General features: G+C 42.8%; 2 protein-coding genes and 1 long non-coding RNA gene across 13 annotated transcripts in view; 1 reads left to right on the forward strand and 2 right to left on the reverse strand.

Moving 5' to 3' along the window:
• The window catches only part of LOC137410750 (uncharacterized), a 660974-nt gene that overhangs the window by 360140 nt on the left and 283397 nt on the right, over window positions 1-17437 (forward strand). The window lies entirely within an intron of this gene.
• Window positions 1-17437, reverse strand: part of LOC137431107 (complement factor H-like) — a 287920-nt gene that overhangs the window by 42886 nt on the left and 227597 nt on the right. For all 11 annotated transcript variants that reach the window (XM_078781438.1, XM_078781448.1, XM_078781441.1 and 8 more), the window contains 2 exons: window positions 2252-2475; window positions 568-647 (listed from right to left, as the gene is read on the reverse strand). In XM_078781438.1, the coding sequence (XP_078637564.1) occupies window positions 568-647; window positions 2252-2475 (304 nt within the window). The remainder of the gene's footprint in view (window positions 1-567; window positions 648-2251; window positions 2476-17437) is intronic.
• LOC137431108 (uncharacterized) lies at window positions 6202-17325 on the reverse strand. The gene is made up of 2 exons (XR_010985198.2): window positions 16911-17325; window positions 6202-6680 (listed from the first exon to the last, which is right to left on the reverse strand). It is a non-coding gene; the product is annotated as an uncharacterized LOC137431108 (long non-coding RNA).

Raw genomic sequence — 17437 nt, forward strand, 5'->3', positions numbered from 1 at the left:
TTGAAATTGTACATACTTCATAGACGTACTCACATTCTAATTGTACATACATTATAGATGTACTCACATTCAAATTGCACATACTTTAAAAAAAAGACGTGTACTGCTGACAACTACGAGGTGGCGTTTGCGGCCTACATTAGCATATTCGGTGTGGACACACAAACAAACAAACACATGCACGTTTTCCACATAAACATATTAATTGGTGACTTTGTAATTTATTATAATTGTACTGGAAGTGAGAAAGTTAGAGTGAGTAGTTGCACCAACGTTGTCACGCATTTGTTCACCACATGCACATGAAAACATCGGAAAACTTCACTTCTTTATATCAAGACATTGTGTACAAGATATTTTTTGATCTTAAATGAGAAAAACATTATTTAGGCCACATGACATCATGAGGAGCAACATAAAAGGTTCAAAACAATCATTTATGAGTTCACGCGACTGGGCAAATCGGGCTGTCATGTACATTCAGAAATCGAGCTGTGGGTGTGTGTGTGTGTGTGTGTGTGTTTTATGTCAGTTTATTTTCAGACATCATCGCACACGTGTACGTACTGCAGTGAAAAAACGAGAAGAAAGAGTCAGGTTTTTCTTCACTAATACTTCTCCTGACAATTCACACCCAGGATTAGAATCTGAGGAAAGGAGGGAAGGTACAAGTTAAGATTAATATTTGGATGGAGATTCAGGGCAATCATTGCGTGGCCCTGCAACAGAGTGCTGACCTGTACAGTTGATTCAAATTCAAAGAATTACCACAGAATTACCCCCAGGGAGGCACAGAGCAAAAAAATTTGCCGGTACTCAATTTGCCGACCTCGGAAGGATGACAGGCTGAGTCAACCCCCCTGGCGTTAATTCAGCGATTGACCGGGATTCGAACCCAGGATCCTAGGTATCCTAAGCCGGCACCCTAGCCGCTAGCCCAACACCAGTTTAGAAAGTGGATGATTAATGAAAAACGAACATTTATTACAAACATGGTTTATTGTGATTTTCAGGTCAGAGATCCCTTTCAAAATGATAGAGGAGGGGTGGAATGAAGGTGAGTTTAGAGAACTAGGGCATGCCCGTACTATATATAAGCTAGGACGTGCCCGTACGTGGGTGCCCGTTCCTTGCCAAAAAAAAAAAAAAAAAAAAAATTTGTGTAGGGGTGTGTGTGTGTAAACATCCTAGGGCGTGCCCGTACGTGGGTGCAAAAAAACATGCGTGCAAACAACAACAACAAAAAAAAACTTTGAAACCACGTGGCAGTAACGACCACAGAACCCCCCCCCCCCCTCTATTTACATGAATGGTTTGGTCCATTCGCAACGACCACAGAACCCCCCCCTCTATTTACATGAATGGTTTGGTCCATTCGCAAAGCCCTCTGCAAGCTCTCTGATTGGTTGAATCGTTTTTTGGACATAGCTCGGTAAGTAATTGTCCGATTAATATGAAACCTTGAAAAGGCACATCCTCGGGTCCCCAGCAATATACCTGGCAAGTTAAAAGTATATCGGACCCGTGGTTGTCGAGAAACAGCGGTCACAGACAAACGTACAAACGTACAGACAGAGATTACTGGAATTATAGATAGACTAGGGCATGCCCGTACTATATATATGCCCGTACTATATATCTATCTAAAATTATATCCCCCCCCTCTATTTACATGAAATGGTTTGGTCCATTCGCAACGCCAAAGCGAACGGCGAACGGCTTGCGAGTACAGTGACAATCCCCCCCCTCTATTTACATGAAATGGTTTCGTCCATTCGCAACGACCACAGAACCCCCCCCCCCCTCTATTTACATGGAATGGTTTGGTCCATTCGCAACGCCGGCACACGCGATCGTTCGCTGCTCTCTGATTGGTTGAATCGTTTTTTGGACATAGCTCGGTAAGTAATTGTCCGATTAATATGAAACCTTGAAAAGGCACATCCTCGGGTCCCCAGCAATATACCTGGCAAGTTAAAAGTATATCGGACCCGTGGTTGTCGAGAAACAGCGGTCACAGACAAACAAACGTACAGACAGACAGACAGAGATTACTGGAATTATAGATAGATGTAGAAAGGAATGACTGTAAGAGATTGAATTTTTGTTTGAAATAGAATGATTTGATGAGGAAATTGAAAAACTCAAACTCGAACAATTGTTATCTATCTATGTTTCACTGTGTCCAGCATTCTACTTTTACACTTTTCACAAGATATAAATGATAATAATTATTTATGATCATAATTACCATCACGTTGGCATGACAGGGTTTCTGTAGGCCAGTGAGATCCTTGGCAGCTGATAATTTCTGAGCCCACGAGTCGGGTTCCATCGTTGCACGTCGCTTTTGCCTGGATCATCACATTACGATTAAAATCATTCTTCGGCCTTGTCACCTCGAGAATCCCCTCAGTTATTGTGGGCTCCTGTGGACAGCATTGGATCTCGGCCTCTGGTCGTGCATCAATACACCTACATGAAAGAGAAGGAAACTATAGAGTGCAAGATCCTTGAGCATTGAGCACCACAGGGATAGCGATAACAAAAGCAAGACTAGAACTGCGAGCAGTGATGGCAGGCTTCCAGGAAAAATGGCCGCCATACCACGTGACTGATGACGTCATCATTTTCAATAAATTTTCGTCATGGGTATTCGAAAATATCTGTAAATTTGGGTTTGGATCGTTAGGTGGTTCTGGAGATATAGATTTTCAATTTTCTCCCTTAAATCCAAGATGGCCACCATACCATGTGACTGATTATGTCATAGCTTGCAAAAAAAAAAAATCCTCACATGCATTCAATGATACTTATGAGGTTTCGGATTGATCCATTGAGTGGTTCTGGAGAAAAGATTTATTTATTATTTTGCTTAAATTCAAGATGCCGGCCAAACCACTTGAATGATGATGTCATAGTTTGCAAATATTTTTCTCCCATTTGTGTGTAAACATATATTTCAAGTTTCGTATCGATTGGATAAGCAGTTTCATAGAAGTTGGTTTTTCGCATTAATCCATTCAGCGGTTCTGGAGAAGAAGATGTTTTCGGTTTATGACGTAATAGGCAATGGCAGCCAATGTAAGTCGAAATTGCACAAACAAGATACATGATGCACCAAGTTACATTGGTATCTATAATATGAGTTAAAGATTCGTAGAGCGAGCTATGACGGTTTTCTCGGGAATTCGTCTCCACAAATTGTGTGCGAATAACAACAGTAATCCTTGCAAGAATATTAGGCCTCGAGTGGGAACCTCACTGGAAGTCTAATAAGTGCAATATCAAGTGAATGACAAGGGTATCAACAAGGTATTTCCACAACTGGTTGGGGGATGTAATGCTGGAGAGGGCAATGGAGTTCATTTTACAATCGTTACCAGTGGCGATTAAACCCCATCTGTCCAGTTGTGCATCCAACATGGTCAGAGCTGGAGTGGTCATGGAGCCATTTTGGCACATGAGCTGTGTTTGCACCTTCAAATCTCGAACACATTGTGGAGGAATGTCTTTTACACAATAGCAGACAATTCTTTCTTCCATTCACAAAAATGGCATGATTTGGAATCTACCATCACATGCCAACTACAAGAAACTACCCTTGATTTGGAAGCTACCATCACATGCCAACTACACGAAACTTCCCTTGATTTGGAAGCTACCATCACATGCCAACTACAAGAAACTACCCTTGATTTGGAAGCTACCATCACATGCCAACTACACGAAACTTCCCTTGATTTTGAATCTACCCTTGCATGCCAACTACACGAAACTTCCCTTGATTTGGAAGCTACCATCACATGCCAACTACACGAAACTTCCCTTGATTTGGAAGCTACCATCACATGCCAACTACACGAAACTTCCCTTGATTTGGAAGCTACCATCACATGCCAACTACAAGCAACTTCCCTTGATTTGGAAGCTACCATCACATGCCAACTACAAGAAACTACCCTTGATTTGGAAGCTACCATCACATGCCAACTACACGAAACTTCCCTTGATTTGGAAGCTACCATCACATGCCAACTACACGAAACTTCCCTTGATTTTGAATGTACCCTTGCATGCCAACTACAAGAAACTTCCCTTGATTTGGAATCTACCATCACATGCCAACTACAAGAAAGTTCCCTTGATTTGGAATCGACCATCACATGCCAACTACAAGAAACTTCCCTTGATTTTGAATCTACCCTTGCATGCCAACTACAAGCAACTTCCCTTGATTTTGAATCTACCATCACATGCCAACTACAAGAAACTTCCCTTGATTTTGAATCTACCCTTGCATGCCAACTACAAGCAACTTCCCTTGATTTTGAATCTACCATCACATGCCAACTACAAGAAACTTCCCTTGATTTTGAATCTACCCTTGCATGCCAACTACAAGAAACTTCCCTTGATTTTGAATCTACCATCACATGCCAACTACAAGAAACTTCCCTTGATTTTGAATCTACCCTTGCATGCCAACTACAAGAAACTTCCCTTGATTTGGAATCTACCATCACATGCCAACTACAAGAAGGTTCCCTTGATTTGGAATCTACCATCACATGCCAACTACAAGAAACTTCCCTTGATTTTGAATCTACCCTTGCATGCCAACTACAAGCAACTTCCCTTGATTTTGAATCTACCATCACATGCCAACTACAAGCAACTTCCCTTGATTTTGAATCTACCCTTGCATGCCAACTACAAGAAACTTCCCTTGATTTTGAATCTACCATCACATGCCAACTACAAGCAACTTCCCTTGATTTTGAATCTACCCTTGCATGCCAACTACAAGAAACTTCCCTTGATTTTGAATCTACCATCACATGCCAACTCCAAGAAACTTCCCTTGATTTTGAATGTACCCTTGCATGCCAACTACAAGAAACTTCCCTTGATTTTGAATCTACCATCACATGCCAACTCCAAGAAACTTCCCTTGATTTTGAATCTACCCTTGCATGCCAACTACAAGCAACTTCCCTTGATTTTGAATCTACCCTTGCATGCCAACTACAAGAAACTTCCCCCTGCCCCCCCCCCTCCCACCATTCCTTCAATCCTCTCTCAACATTTCCTCCTCTTCCTAACTATTCCCAAACGTGCTGCACTCATCTCTTTTCCTCCTTTCCTCAAAATAAAATGTCATCGATTTCCCCTTTAACATTTGGAACTGGCTTTGTGAGTTTGCTTCTTATGATTTACACACAAGTTATATTGCAGAAAACACTTTTTGTTTTGCGCGTTTGCACAAACGTTTGTCTTGCACGTCTCTGTATCAATTTTGATTGTCCATCTTTTTTTCTGTGTAGTTCATGTTGGTGGTTGAGTAGCTAAAGACCTGTTGCATTGCTTTTGGTGAGTTTGATTCACGTGGATTCTCAGAGTGGCTCCACTGTACAAAACCAACTCTTGACTGAGATTTAATACACTGAGGGAGTTAGGTCTCCATATGAGAACTAATTTAACTTCCGGTTTCCTGGTCGTAGTTGCTTCCTTTGGTCCTCTGAGTGATCTGCTTCCAAAAGCTAAGTGATCCAGATTCGTCTGTGCTGCCGTCACTTTTTGTTCTCTGTTTGTGTTGATTGTTCTTCGTATTGAATGCTAACTCCCATGTCTTTTTTGTGCTCAGTCTATGTATTTTGATCCTGCATCTCATCCAGGATAGTTTTTGGCCTTCCCATTTTTTTTCCAACTGTTTCCCACACCCACTCACCATGTGTCCATCACTGCTGTCCCATTATTCACCACCCTCGCTTTAATTTACTCCTTTTCCCTTCTGTTTCAAAAAATGAAATTAAAAACTTTACTGACCTTACATATTGTTACAGATACGGGGGACGGCTCTCCCATTAGCAAGCGGGGATTACCCCTTGTCCTGTTAAGCTGGCCGTCTCCCCGGTCCTGGTACTTGTAACGCTATCCCGCGGGATGGAACGGATCAGGGTTATGGGCCCAGGGTCTATCCCGAATACCTTTATCCGTCCCTCCGCAGACTAGGGAGACAAGTACCGCTCGAACCCCGGTTTGGATGGTCTAGTTAGTTGCCGAGCGGTTTTTAGCAACCCGAAGTTCGAGTCATTATCCTTCACTAAACCCGATCCTGAACGTTGGCCGAATCGCGCCACGTACACTCAATATGGAAACCTCTAAAGCGACCGAACAAGAATGAAGAAGAAGAAGAAGTACGGAGGAATAACAGGATTTATTAATTATTTACACAAGCCAAAGCAAAGAGAGCAGTCAAGGTTATATACAGAAAATGGAAGGAGCAGGAAACACAGTGAAATCATTAGCTTACCTATACAAGCTTAATTAATAAACCCCAGGACAACATTAAAGACAGACGGACGATCACACTTACACGGGGAAATGCAGGCAGGAATGAATGGCTTGGAGATGGGTGGCTTTGAGAAGCAAGGAAGGTTCAGCGGGTACTGGGCACGGTCGGGCCAGAAGGCACCGCCGTCAAGAAGCCGAGCCGCGGTCGTTGGTCCCAAACTGCGCGGGCGAAGTTCCTTTCTCCGTACTGCGGCCTCGCGCGCTCCTTGCGTTGCCTCGGTCCGTTTTTCCTGCAGCGCGGCACGTCTCACGGCGGCTTGGTCACACCTGCTCATCTCCAGCGCATCTCCTGGACTCAGAACTCATCTCTCCTCTCAGCTCATCTGCATGGGGAGCGTCCCGCGGCGGGTTATATAGGCCCCGCCCTTCACCCTTTGCGAACCTCCCCCAAGCGTTCTCTCTCCGCCCTCTCAAGCCAAACCCCTCGTTCTGGGTTGGATGAGCGGGGCCGACTTACTCCTCCCCTCTATGACGAGGTGGAGACCCGCCTTTCTTCTTCGTCGTTACCTCGTGCGTAATGGAGTCAAATGCAGCAAAGTGGACGGCAGATGAAAATGCAGCAAAGTGCCTAAAGAGTCAATTGCAGCAAACCTGGCAAACCTGGCACTTGGAAGCTGCCATGGGGCGTCGGAGGGGCCTACTCTTATTTAATTCGGTGCAATGAAGAGTCAACCTATAAGTGTGGTCAGATAAGGGAACAATATTTACCTGCTGGACAAAAGTACCATTTTTTGTGTGTGGGTTCCCTATCATGCCTACAAGCAATTTCAATGAGGAGACAATCGAGATCAGTTACTATACGCCCACAAGAGGGCGCTATGTACGGTAGGGGAAAATGGGCGTCGCCGCAGTGCGGAACCGACGGGAACGCTCTTTTCGTGCTTGATCTTCCGATGGGGGCAGAGCATTTCTTCGCAAAATGGCGGCGGTAAGTGCGATTTTGAATAATTTTGAATTGTTTTGAGTATTTATTGATGCAGTTGAGACATTTTGAAGGTTCAGATTTAGTAAAACTAGCTGTTTAGCTGATGTAGCTGATGTATTACGTAGTATTTGTGAGTCTTAATCCTAAATACACATCTGTTGTGGGCAATATGTGACGAACAAGACGTTTTTTTGGTTGGATTTTTTTCCTGTTATTTCCGAAAAGAAACGATGTTGTTACACCCATAGCGAGTGGGTGTGGGTAGCAGGGAAGTAATTTGGCGAAAAGGGTCTGCACATGAGCCATTTCAGCTTTATAATATGCCATTTATGTGCTCTATGTCGAGTTATTCTCTGTTAACCTCCCTTCCACCACGATAAATTTTGGGCCCGAATCTAAAAAAGGGAGGGGTAAGGCAAGTCAGCCTACCATTATTTTTGCTCTCGCGACTCTCCAAATGGGGTTTTGAAAAAAATACCATCCCCAGAGAAAAATAGACTGAATGCTTACAACACCCATCTTTCTCCTAGGCAAGCCTGCTGTGTATTTAGTAAAACAGACCATCCCCTGTTGTGACAGCAAACCTGACAGAAATTGCTTTTTTGATGGATATATTCTATATAGCAATTAGCTATTTCAAGTGAAGTAGTTAAATTACATAATTACATATTTCTATTAATTCTTCAAACCTTTTCATGGGTGGATAGGAACTTTTTATTATGAGGGGTGGCAGATATTTTAGATGAGTAGGTCAGGGCGCCTCGAGCTGCTGGGGTTCGGGGGCATGCTCCAGAATTTTTACTATAACAAAACAAGTATTTTATTAAACAAATTTTTTTGGGATACATTTCTGAATTGAGATATTAATTGTATCTTTTGGTCTCTTTCAGTTACTCGTGGAGGCCAAGACCAGCCGGCCTACCGACTGGAATAAGTGCCTGATTTGTCAGAAAATAACTCAGGAAAATCTGAGATGTCCGCTGGATGCGTTCAACAGAAGGGATGAAAAGTCAGAAGCGTATACTAAATTCCTGGAGAACGTTCGCATATTCCGAGAGCTTGAAGCTATGCCAGTAAATGTGCCCTTCATCCCGGAAGACGTTAGCAAGCTGATCTCAAACACCGCGAAGTGGCACAAATCATGCTACTCAAAATTCAACAATCAAAAGCTTGAACGAATTCGGAAACGGGCCAGCCTGGACTTCGACGACGCCGCCACAACTACAAAACGTAGCAAACGTCACAGGTCTGTGGACGACACAAAGCGACAATGTTTGTTCTGTGGCAGGGACGGTACAGTTGGAACTGATCTTCACGAGTGCATGACTTTTGGTGCTGATAAAAAAATTCGCCAAATGGCCACAGAATTGCAGGACGGCGATTTATTAGCTAGATTGACTGGAGGTTCTGATTTGATTTCAATCGAAGCAAAATATCATTTCGATTGCCTCACGAAGTTTCGGAATCGCAATCGGTCGCTGAAAAGAAACGAACAAAAGACATCGGCAGATGAGTCGGAAATGATGTCCCAGTCGCGAGCTCGTGTTGAACTTTTCACGTATGTTGAAAACTCTGTTATGAACGGTCAAGTTGTGTTCAAACTCAGTGAATTGTATGACTTGTATCAAGCTCGCCTTAGTGACCTCGGTATAGACAAGCTGACAAACCGGAGCAGACTAAAGAATGAAATACTGGAATACTTTCCGGAAGCAACGACAGTTTCTGAAGGACGCAATTTGTTGAGAGTTTACAGAGATTCGCTATCGTACTTGCTGAAGGACCATATGACGTCACGGGACTATGATGAAGAAGCACGTACACTCATGAAAGCTGCCAATATCATTCGCAGAGACCTGTTCGAACACAAGAAATTCACCTTTTCTGGAAATTTTCATCCGGGATGCCAAAAGGAAGCCATACCCACGTCTCTTCTGTCAATGATCGCAATGATCTTGAATGGGTCGGACTTGAAGGACCAAACTAAAGTGGAGTCACAAGCGTATTTGACCGTGTGTCAAACAATACTTCTTATGCTAAAAAAGGGAACTGACACAGATCACGGCCACAGGCACACGTATCCTCCACCGCTGCCGATCTATATTGGCCTGAGAATTCACGCACAGTTTCGAGACAAAATACTCATTCAGGCCCTCTTCAAGTTAGGGCTCAGCATTTCTTATTCTCGTGTCCTGGAAATAGAATCGGCAATGGCTGTGTCTTTGAGTGAGCGATTCATTGAGGACGGTGTCGTGTGCCCAGTTCAGCTCAGAAAACAGATTTTTACTGTCGCGGCTCTGGACAATATTGACCACAATTTATCCTCCACATCTGCTACATCTTCATTCCACGGCACTGGTATTTCATTGTTCCAGAAGATTTCATAAACCAATCCCGGTGAAGTTAGAGAACCGATAGGATTTCCACCAAAGGGTACCCAGCCGCTGATGCTCAAGAGCTATCATGATGTCTTGGAAGTGCCAACAAACGTAACAAAATGTGAGTACATGCCTCCCGCTACCCAGCCATCTTTGACGCCCGCAGAAACGGAAACAGTTGGCGAAACCGCACCGGAGCTCAGCAAGTGGATAGATTACTGCATCCAAAAAATGCGAGAATGCGAAATTTCTCAGGGAGATATGGTAACATGGTCTGCCTTCCACGCCGCTCTCCAAGACTCCATAAATTGTACAACGATATCAGCTATGCTTCCACTGTTCTACGAAAAGTCTGCAACACCGTCGATGATCAAACATGGTATGGACGTCGTTAAAACGGCCATCAATTTCTTGAACCCTGGACAGGTCACGGTTCTTACAGTCGATCAGCCACTCTATGCCATTGCCAAGTCAATACAATGGAAATGGCCTCTGGAATACGGTGCGGAACATTTCGTCGTCATGCTGGGAGGGCTACACATAGAAATGTCTCTCTGGAATATCGCAGGAAATCTCTTTGACCATTCTGGGTGGACAGACGCTCTGACGAAGGCAAACATCATGGGGTCCGGTACTGCCGAGTCATTCTTGAATGTCTCTCATCTGAAGAGAACCAGGTGAGTTTGCTCTGAGTATGTAGTTTGTAAAGTGACGACACTGACGATTTTTTCCATCTTAACGATTTTTTCTATTATTATGAACACATAATCAATTTCCTCATCTTTATACTTACAGACACGCACACCAGGTTACTGTCATCTGCTTGTCTCTGCTGGAACAAGACGCCTTTATCGCTGACGGGGCTTCGGACGACGACACGATTACATTGGAATCCTGGCGAAAACTCATGTGCAGGCAGCACCCGACCTACTATTTCTGGGATTTGGTCCGACGATATGAGGTACTCGTTTTGACCATGGTGAAGGCGCACAGGGAGCGTAACTTCCAACTCTTTCTGAGAGTTTTGGAGGAGTTAATCCCATTCGCTTTCACATTCAATCATACAAACTACGCTCGGTGGTTGCCCGTGTATCTGAAGGATATGAAACTGCTGCCGGACGAAGTAGCGACGGAATTCCAGAATGGCGGATGGGTGATTGCAAAGACTTCGAAGAAATTTTCAACAATCCCGATTGACGAGGCGCACGAACAAATGAATAAAATCGTGAAAGGATGTGGCGGTGCCATTGGTCTCCTTCAGAACCCGGCAATGTTGAGACAATGGCTCTTGTGTGCCCCGGAACAGTCACGCTTATTAATGCAATTTGAAGTGGATCTGGGACTGACTACGGACTTATCAGATGAGAATTACGATTCTGGATTCGCCAGTCAGAAAACTTTTCATAGACAAGTTCGGCTTCTGTACCGAGCTATTGCAGATATGCAGAATCCGTTTTCGGACCATTTCTCTGAGCTGATCAGTCTGAATCGAACATGTGCCTCGGAGACCACCATTGACTGCCTACGGATGCTAGAGAATATCGGAACTGAGAAATTCCAGTGTTTCGTCAAGGATGTACTCACCGAAAAGTCGACATCTATTCATCAAACCATCAAGAGGAATAACATCCAGCTCTTCAAACCTACACCGAAAGCGGCTTCCAAGACAAAAATAAAGATGGCAGAACTGAAAGATGATATATCTGTGTTTGGACAGTTGTACGTGTCAGTCCAGAATCGATCAGGAGACATGGCGGAATTTTTTTCGCATGAAAGCAAATCCTATCCTCCTTCGATTTCTGATCAGGGTAAGATGTTTTTTTACCACGAAATCCCAGCTTCTCGAATGCCTACTACCGAAAAATGACAGTGAGGAACCACCGAGCGTCTATGATTGCAAAATAATCGATGGAGCCGTAATGATTCATTCGCTACCCAGAAAATCGGCGTCAACATTCCAAGATTACGCTCAGCACATATTCAACCCATACCTATGTCAACAACTCCGTACATCCAACCGCCTTGACGTCGTTTGGGATAGATTTCTTCAAGACAGTCTGAAGGAGGCAGCTCACGAGAAGCGCGGTACAGGCTCCCGACTCAAAGTTGGTAACCAGACTAAGATTCCCGCCAAGTGGGAGGAATTCCTGAAAGTTTCAGAAAACAAAGAGGAACTATTTGCCTACCTCACGGCTGAAGCTACGAAGATGGCGCTTCCACCTGGAAAACGACTTGTTATGACAGGTTAGGAATTCTGATGAGAAACCATTATATGACGATTTCCTACCAACTACATTTTGTGAAAGCGTTCTCGTTTCTAATTTTGCATTTCTGTGTTCATTTCAGGGCAAGATGCTGAAAGCGATTTAGCCAGATGTGATCATGAAGAGGCCGATACACGCATTGTGGTTCACATCCTGGACGCCTTGCAAAGTGGACACAGCCTTATTCAAGTACGCTCGGTGGATACGGATGTGGTTGTGATTCTTCTTGGCATGTACAGTAAACTGCGGTCTCAACACGATGACCTTCAGCTCTGGGCAGCATTTGGCATGGGTGCCCACTACACTTGTGTGGACATAGGATCGCTCTCTGCTACTCTCGGAGATCGTGCCGAAGCGCTTACAGCCTTCCATGCCTTTACTGGATGTGACACCACTTCTGGGTTTCACTGGTCGAGTAAGAAGAAAGCCTGGCGCGTATGGGACATGCTACCCGAATTGACTGATGCTTTTCTGGCTATAGCACGAGAACCGTTTCTGAATGTGACAACGGAATCGCCGGTCTTTGCCGTCCTGGAAAGGTTTGTCGTCTTATTGTACGACAGCAAACTCAGAACAACTTCCATCAATGAAGCCAGGATGATGATGTTCAAGACCAAACCAAGACCACTGAACAATCTGCCACCAACACAGGTGAGATTGAAAATATCAAGACAGCGACTAGACAGACGCGTAATGAATCCTCAATTTTTCGCATGCGCATTCTCAATTTCATTTCACTTTCTGACTTTCTTATCTTCATTGCCTCTTTTCAGAACGCGTTGCTACACCACACCAGACGTGCCGTATATCAGACAGGTATATGGACAATGAGCACAACCCCAACAAGACCAACAACGTGCCCCTCGGAATTCGGATGGGTCAGGTGTGATGGCGGGTGGCAGCCTCTGTGGATGCCGCAGCCCGAGGTCTCCTTGGCATGTCGGGAGTTCATCAAGTGTGCCTGTGCTATGCCATGCAAAGTCTGCCGCTGCTTCCATGCTAATTTGAAGTGCACCAGTCTCTGCAAATGTGCGTGCCAAAAATGAGTCCTATTGCATAATTGCAATATTCCTCAAGCATCCAGTCTTGTGGTATGTACAGTAAAACTCGCCAAATTTCACCTTATTGCCTGTTAAACCTCATGGTGAACACCGATTGTCATGTACGAAACATCTTGTAGCCACTCATGGCTTTGGAGAAACATTTCGAGAAAAGTAGACTTTTTCGTCGGTGACGTAACGTTTTTTCAATTAAATTGCCATCTTTAACTGCTCACAAATGAGCAATAACTAATTAGATTTTGTCAGGACCTTCGTTTTTTGAAAGACCCGGTTTGTGGCTAATGAATAATACGTTTCTTTGAAAATGACTAAATTTGACCTTTTGACCTTGACCTTGACCTTCACGGTCAAGGTCGCGATTGTCTCCTCATAAAAAATTATTCTTGGGTACATATAGAAGACACATGCCAAGTTTGGTGCTTTTGTCCAGCAGGTAAATATTCGTTGGGTATTTTGCCATAACTGACCACACTATATTGGGAAACACATCCTTAGCCTACATAGAATAAGGGACTAACTATTTAAAAGGATATATGGTGTCCTGTGTGTAGGTTTATGGAATTAACTAAGAGGACGAGCTTCGACCTTTCTTTACATTACGAGGGTCAGTTACACACAACAAAACCATAATTCTCACATTCGTTACACTTTCTCAAATTCGTTACACTTCTCAAATTCGTTACACTTCTCAAATTCGTTACACTTCTCAAATTCGTTACAATATTGTTTGGCTATCTCGCTTTCTGTTGAGCACATGTGTCCACAGGCCTTCGCTCATTACCAATGTCTTGCTAAATTTTGCCCCCTTTAAACTGGCCCCTTTCTACTCTGCCTCAAAACCGTTCCCTTTTTTTCCTTCCTCCTTCTCAAAACAAACTCAAACTTAAAAGCATCTGAAAATGCAAATCCTGTCTGCGTCTGCTTTGTATTCAGACTTCTTCTTCTTCTGTATGCTAAACATGACGAAAACAGCTAAAAAATACAAAAATATTGACAATTTTAGGTGACCTTGACCTGCTGACTTCAAAAGCAAAAGGATTCAGTGATCCAATATGCAAATTCTTTAAATTTCTGGTCAATCGGATGAAAATTGAGGATTTTATGCAGCCTTGACCTTTTGATCGAAATAAAACCAATCAGTTTCTAGCTTTTGATTAGTGAACCAATACAGTGACCCGTTATGCAAATTCTTCAATTCAGGTCAATCGGATGAAATTTCACGATTTTATGCAACCTTGACCTTTGACCCTTTTGATCTATAAAAAAAAAAGAATTAGCTTCTAGCTTTTGATTGGTGAAACAATTCAGTGACCCAATATGCAAATTCTTTAAATTTCTGGTCAATCGGATGAAAATTGAGGATTTTATTCAGCCTTGACCTTTTGATCTAAATAAAACCAATCAGTTTCTAGCTTTTGATTAGTGAACCAATACAGTGACCCTTTATGCAAATTCTTCAATTCAGGTCAATCGGATGAAATTTCACGATTTTATGCAACCTTGACCTTTGACCCTTTTGATCTAAAAAAGGAAAACCAATCAGTTCTAGCTTTTGATTAGTGAACCAATACAGTGACCCATTATACAAATTCTTCAATTCAGGTCAATCGGATGAAATTTCACGATTTTATGCAACCTTGACCTTTGACCCTTTTGATCGAAATAAAACCAATCCAGTTTCTAGCTTTTGATTAGTGAACCAATACAGTGACCCGTTATGCAAATTCTTCAATTCAGGTCAATCGGATGAAATGTCACGATTTTATGCAACCTTGACCTTTGACCCTTTTGATCGAAATAAAACCAATCCAGTTTCTAGTTTTTGAGTAGTGAACCAATACAGTGACCCGTTATGCAAATTCTTCAATTCAGGTCAATCGGATGAAATGTCACGATTTTATGCAACCTTGACCTTTGACCCTTTTGATCGAAATAAAACCAATCCAGTTTCTAGCTTTTGATTAGTGAACCAATACAGTGACCCGTTATGCAAATTCTTCAATTCAGGTCAATCGGATGAAATTTCACGATTTTATGCAACCTTGACCTTTGACCCTTTTGATCTATAAAAAAGCAATTAGGTTCTAGCTTTTGATTAGTGAACCAATACAGTGACCCGTTATGCAAATTCTTCAATTCAGCTCAATCGGATGAAATTTCACGATTTTATGCAACCTTGACCTTTGACCCTTTTGATCGAAATAAAACCAATCCAGTTTCTAGCTTTTGATTAGTGAACCAATACAGTGACCCGTTATGCAAATTCTTCAATTCAGGTCAATCGGATGAAATGTCACGATTTTATGCAACCTTGACCTTTGACCCTTTTGATCTAGGAAAAAAAAATTAGCTTCTAGCTTTTGATTGTTGAAACAATTCAGTGACCCATTATGCAAATTCTTTAAATTTCTGGTCAATCGGATGAAAATCGAGGATTTTATGCAGCCTTGACCTTTTGATCTAAATAAAACCAATCAGTTTCTAGCTTTTGATTAGTGAACCAATACAGTGACCCGTTATGCAAATTCTTCAATTCAGGTCAATCGGATAGAATTTCACGATTTTATGCAACCTTGACTTTTGACCCTTTTGATCTATAATAATAAATAAATAAAAATAGCTTCTAGCTTTTGATTGTTGAAACAATTCAGTGATCCAATATGCAAATTCTTTAAATTTCTGGTCATTCGGATGAAAATTGAGGATTTTATGCAGCCTTGACCTTTTGATCGAAATAAAATCAATCAGCTTCTAGCTTTTGATTAGTGAACCAATACAGTGACCCGTTATGCAAATTCTTCAATTCAGGTCAATCGGATGAAATTTCACGATTTTATGCAACCTTGACCTTTGACCCTTTTGATCTGTAAAAAAACAATTAGCTTCTAGCTTTTGATTGTTGAAACAATTCAATGACCCAATATGCAAATTCTTTAAATTTCAGGTCAATCGGATGAAAATTGATTATTTAAGGTGACAATGAACTTTGACCTTTTGACAAAATTATAAATTTGTCTTCCCCATATTCTCATAATAAATATTTGTTGAAGATTTTGTGACAAAAGCTCAAACGGTAAAAAAAAAAGTTTAAAAACCTGCACGGGGAAGGGTTAATTATGATCCGAACTAAATTTAATCATCTGCATTCATTTTCATGTCATTCCTAATTCACTCAGTCCAGAATTTTCCTTTTTCTTCAGCACTCTTTCTTCCTCCTTCCACCTCACCTCATCAGCTTCATTTAAACGACAATTTAATGTTCAATCTTCGAACAAACTTACTTCTAAAGACGTTTCTCTCACTCTGCTTTCCATTCTCCCCTTTCTTTTTACCTGCGAAATGCCGCAGGTTGACAAGAGCTTTACGTTGCTGTTGTTATTGTTCTTGTTGCGGGTCGGTTTTTGAAATGCGCATCCATTCCCATTGGTCGGACAGCCGCCGGACCACACCCACATCTGCCACTTGACTCCACCCACCATAGTGCCGGGACCAAATGATATGGTCGCCACCTTGTTTCCTGATGGGCCTAACATTCGGCTTGTAGACCTCTGCTGATATTATACACTGTCTGGCTTTGTTGTGTCAGATTTCCATTGGCTTTGATTGGGCCGAGTGTTTAATTATTCTTCAGGTTTAATAAAGCACGTATGCGCCTCTTTAAAAGTATATTTCCCAATCGGTCCTTTACCAGATTTTTTAAGCCAATAAAGTCGCACTTAATGGCAAATCTCGTACCTCGAATGACTACGGACAGCTTCTTATGAAAAAAGGGTTATTACCACAATGAATGGGGGGGGGGGGGGGGGGGGGAGAGAGAGACCAGGAGAGGGAGGGCAGAAGAGATGGCAGAGAGAGACACACACACATGACAAAACTGAGGTAACAGATATCCATACCAGAAACTCCTAACTAAAGTGACTGAACTCACCCATGATGGTCTTGAGACACAAGCCTCGATCTACTGTAATATATAGATCCCAAAGGGGAGATGACATGACCCTTCCTGCTGCTCCTGTTTGGAGTGGGTGCTGTAGATGCCTGAAACCAGACCCAGCTGTCCGTAAGATTTCTAATTGCTATAGAACCAGACCGTGAAGACTCTCAGAAATAAAATGTGTAATAACTTCAACAGCAAGGATGAGGGAGTCCAGAGGACAGACGAAGCATAAAAAGTCTATTTTCTGTCACAGGGTGTAACCACAGTGCGGTCATTCTTGTTTCTCCATCTCTGCATCACTTGTAAACTCGTGCCTCATCCTCCATCAATGTCTTCTCCATCAAGCTACCTCACATCAGTGCCGTTCCCCACGTCATTTTTACACCCGGGTCCCCCGACACCCCTCGCCCCCACCCCCCATCCAGATATGCCCTTCCACAATTCCGTGTTCCTCCACCCCATGCCCCTTGACCTCTTTGCTTCCTTCACTCCCCATCTCCTCTCTGCTTCCTTCACAC

The sequence above is a fragment of the Myxine glutinosa genome, chromosome 7, assembly GCF_964187855.1.
Source record: "Myxine glutinosa chromosome 7, kmMyxGlut1.1, whole genome shotgun sequence".
In the NCBI taxonomy this organism is placed as follows: domain Eukaryota; kingdom Metazoa; phylum Chordata; class Myxini; order Myxiniformes; family Myxinidae; genus Myxine; species Myxine glutinosa.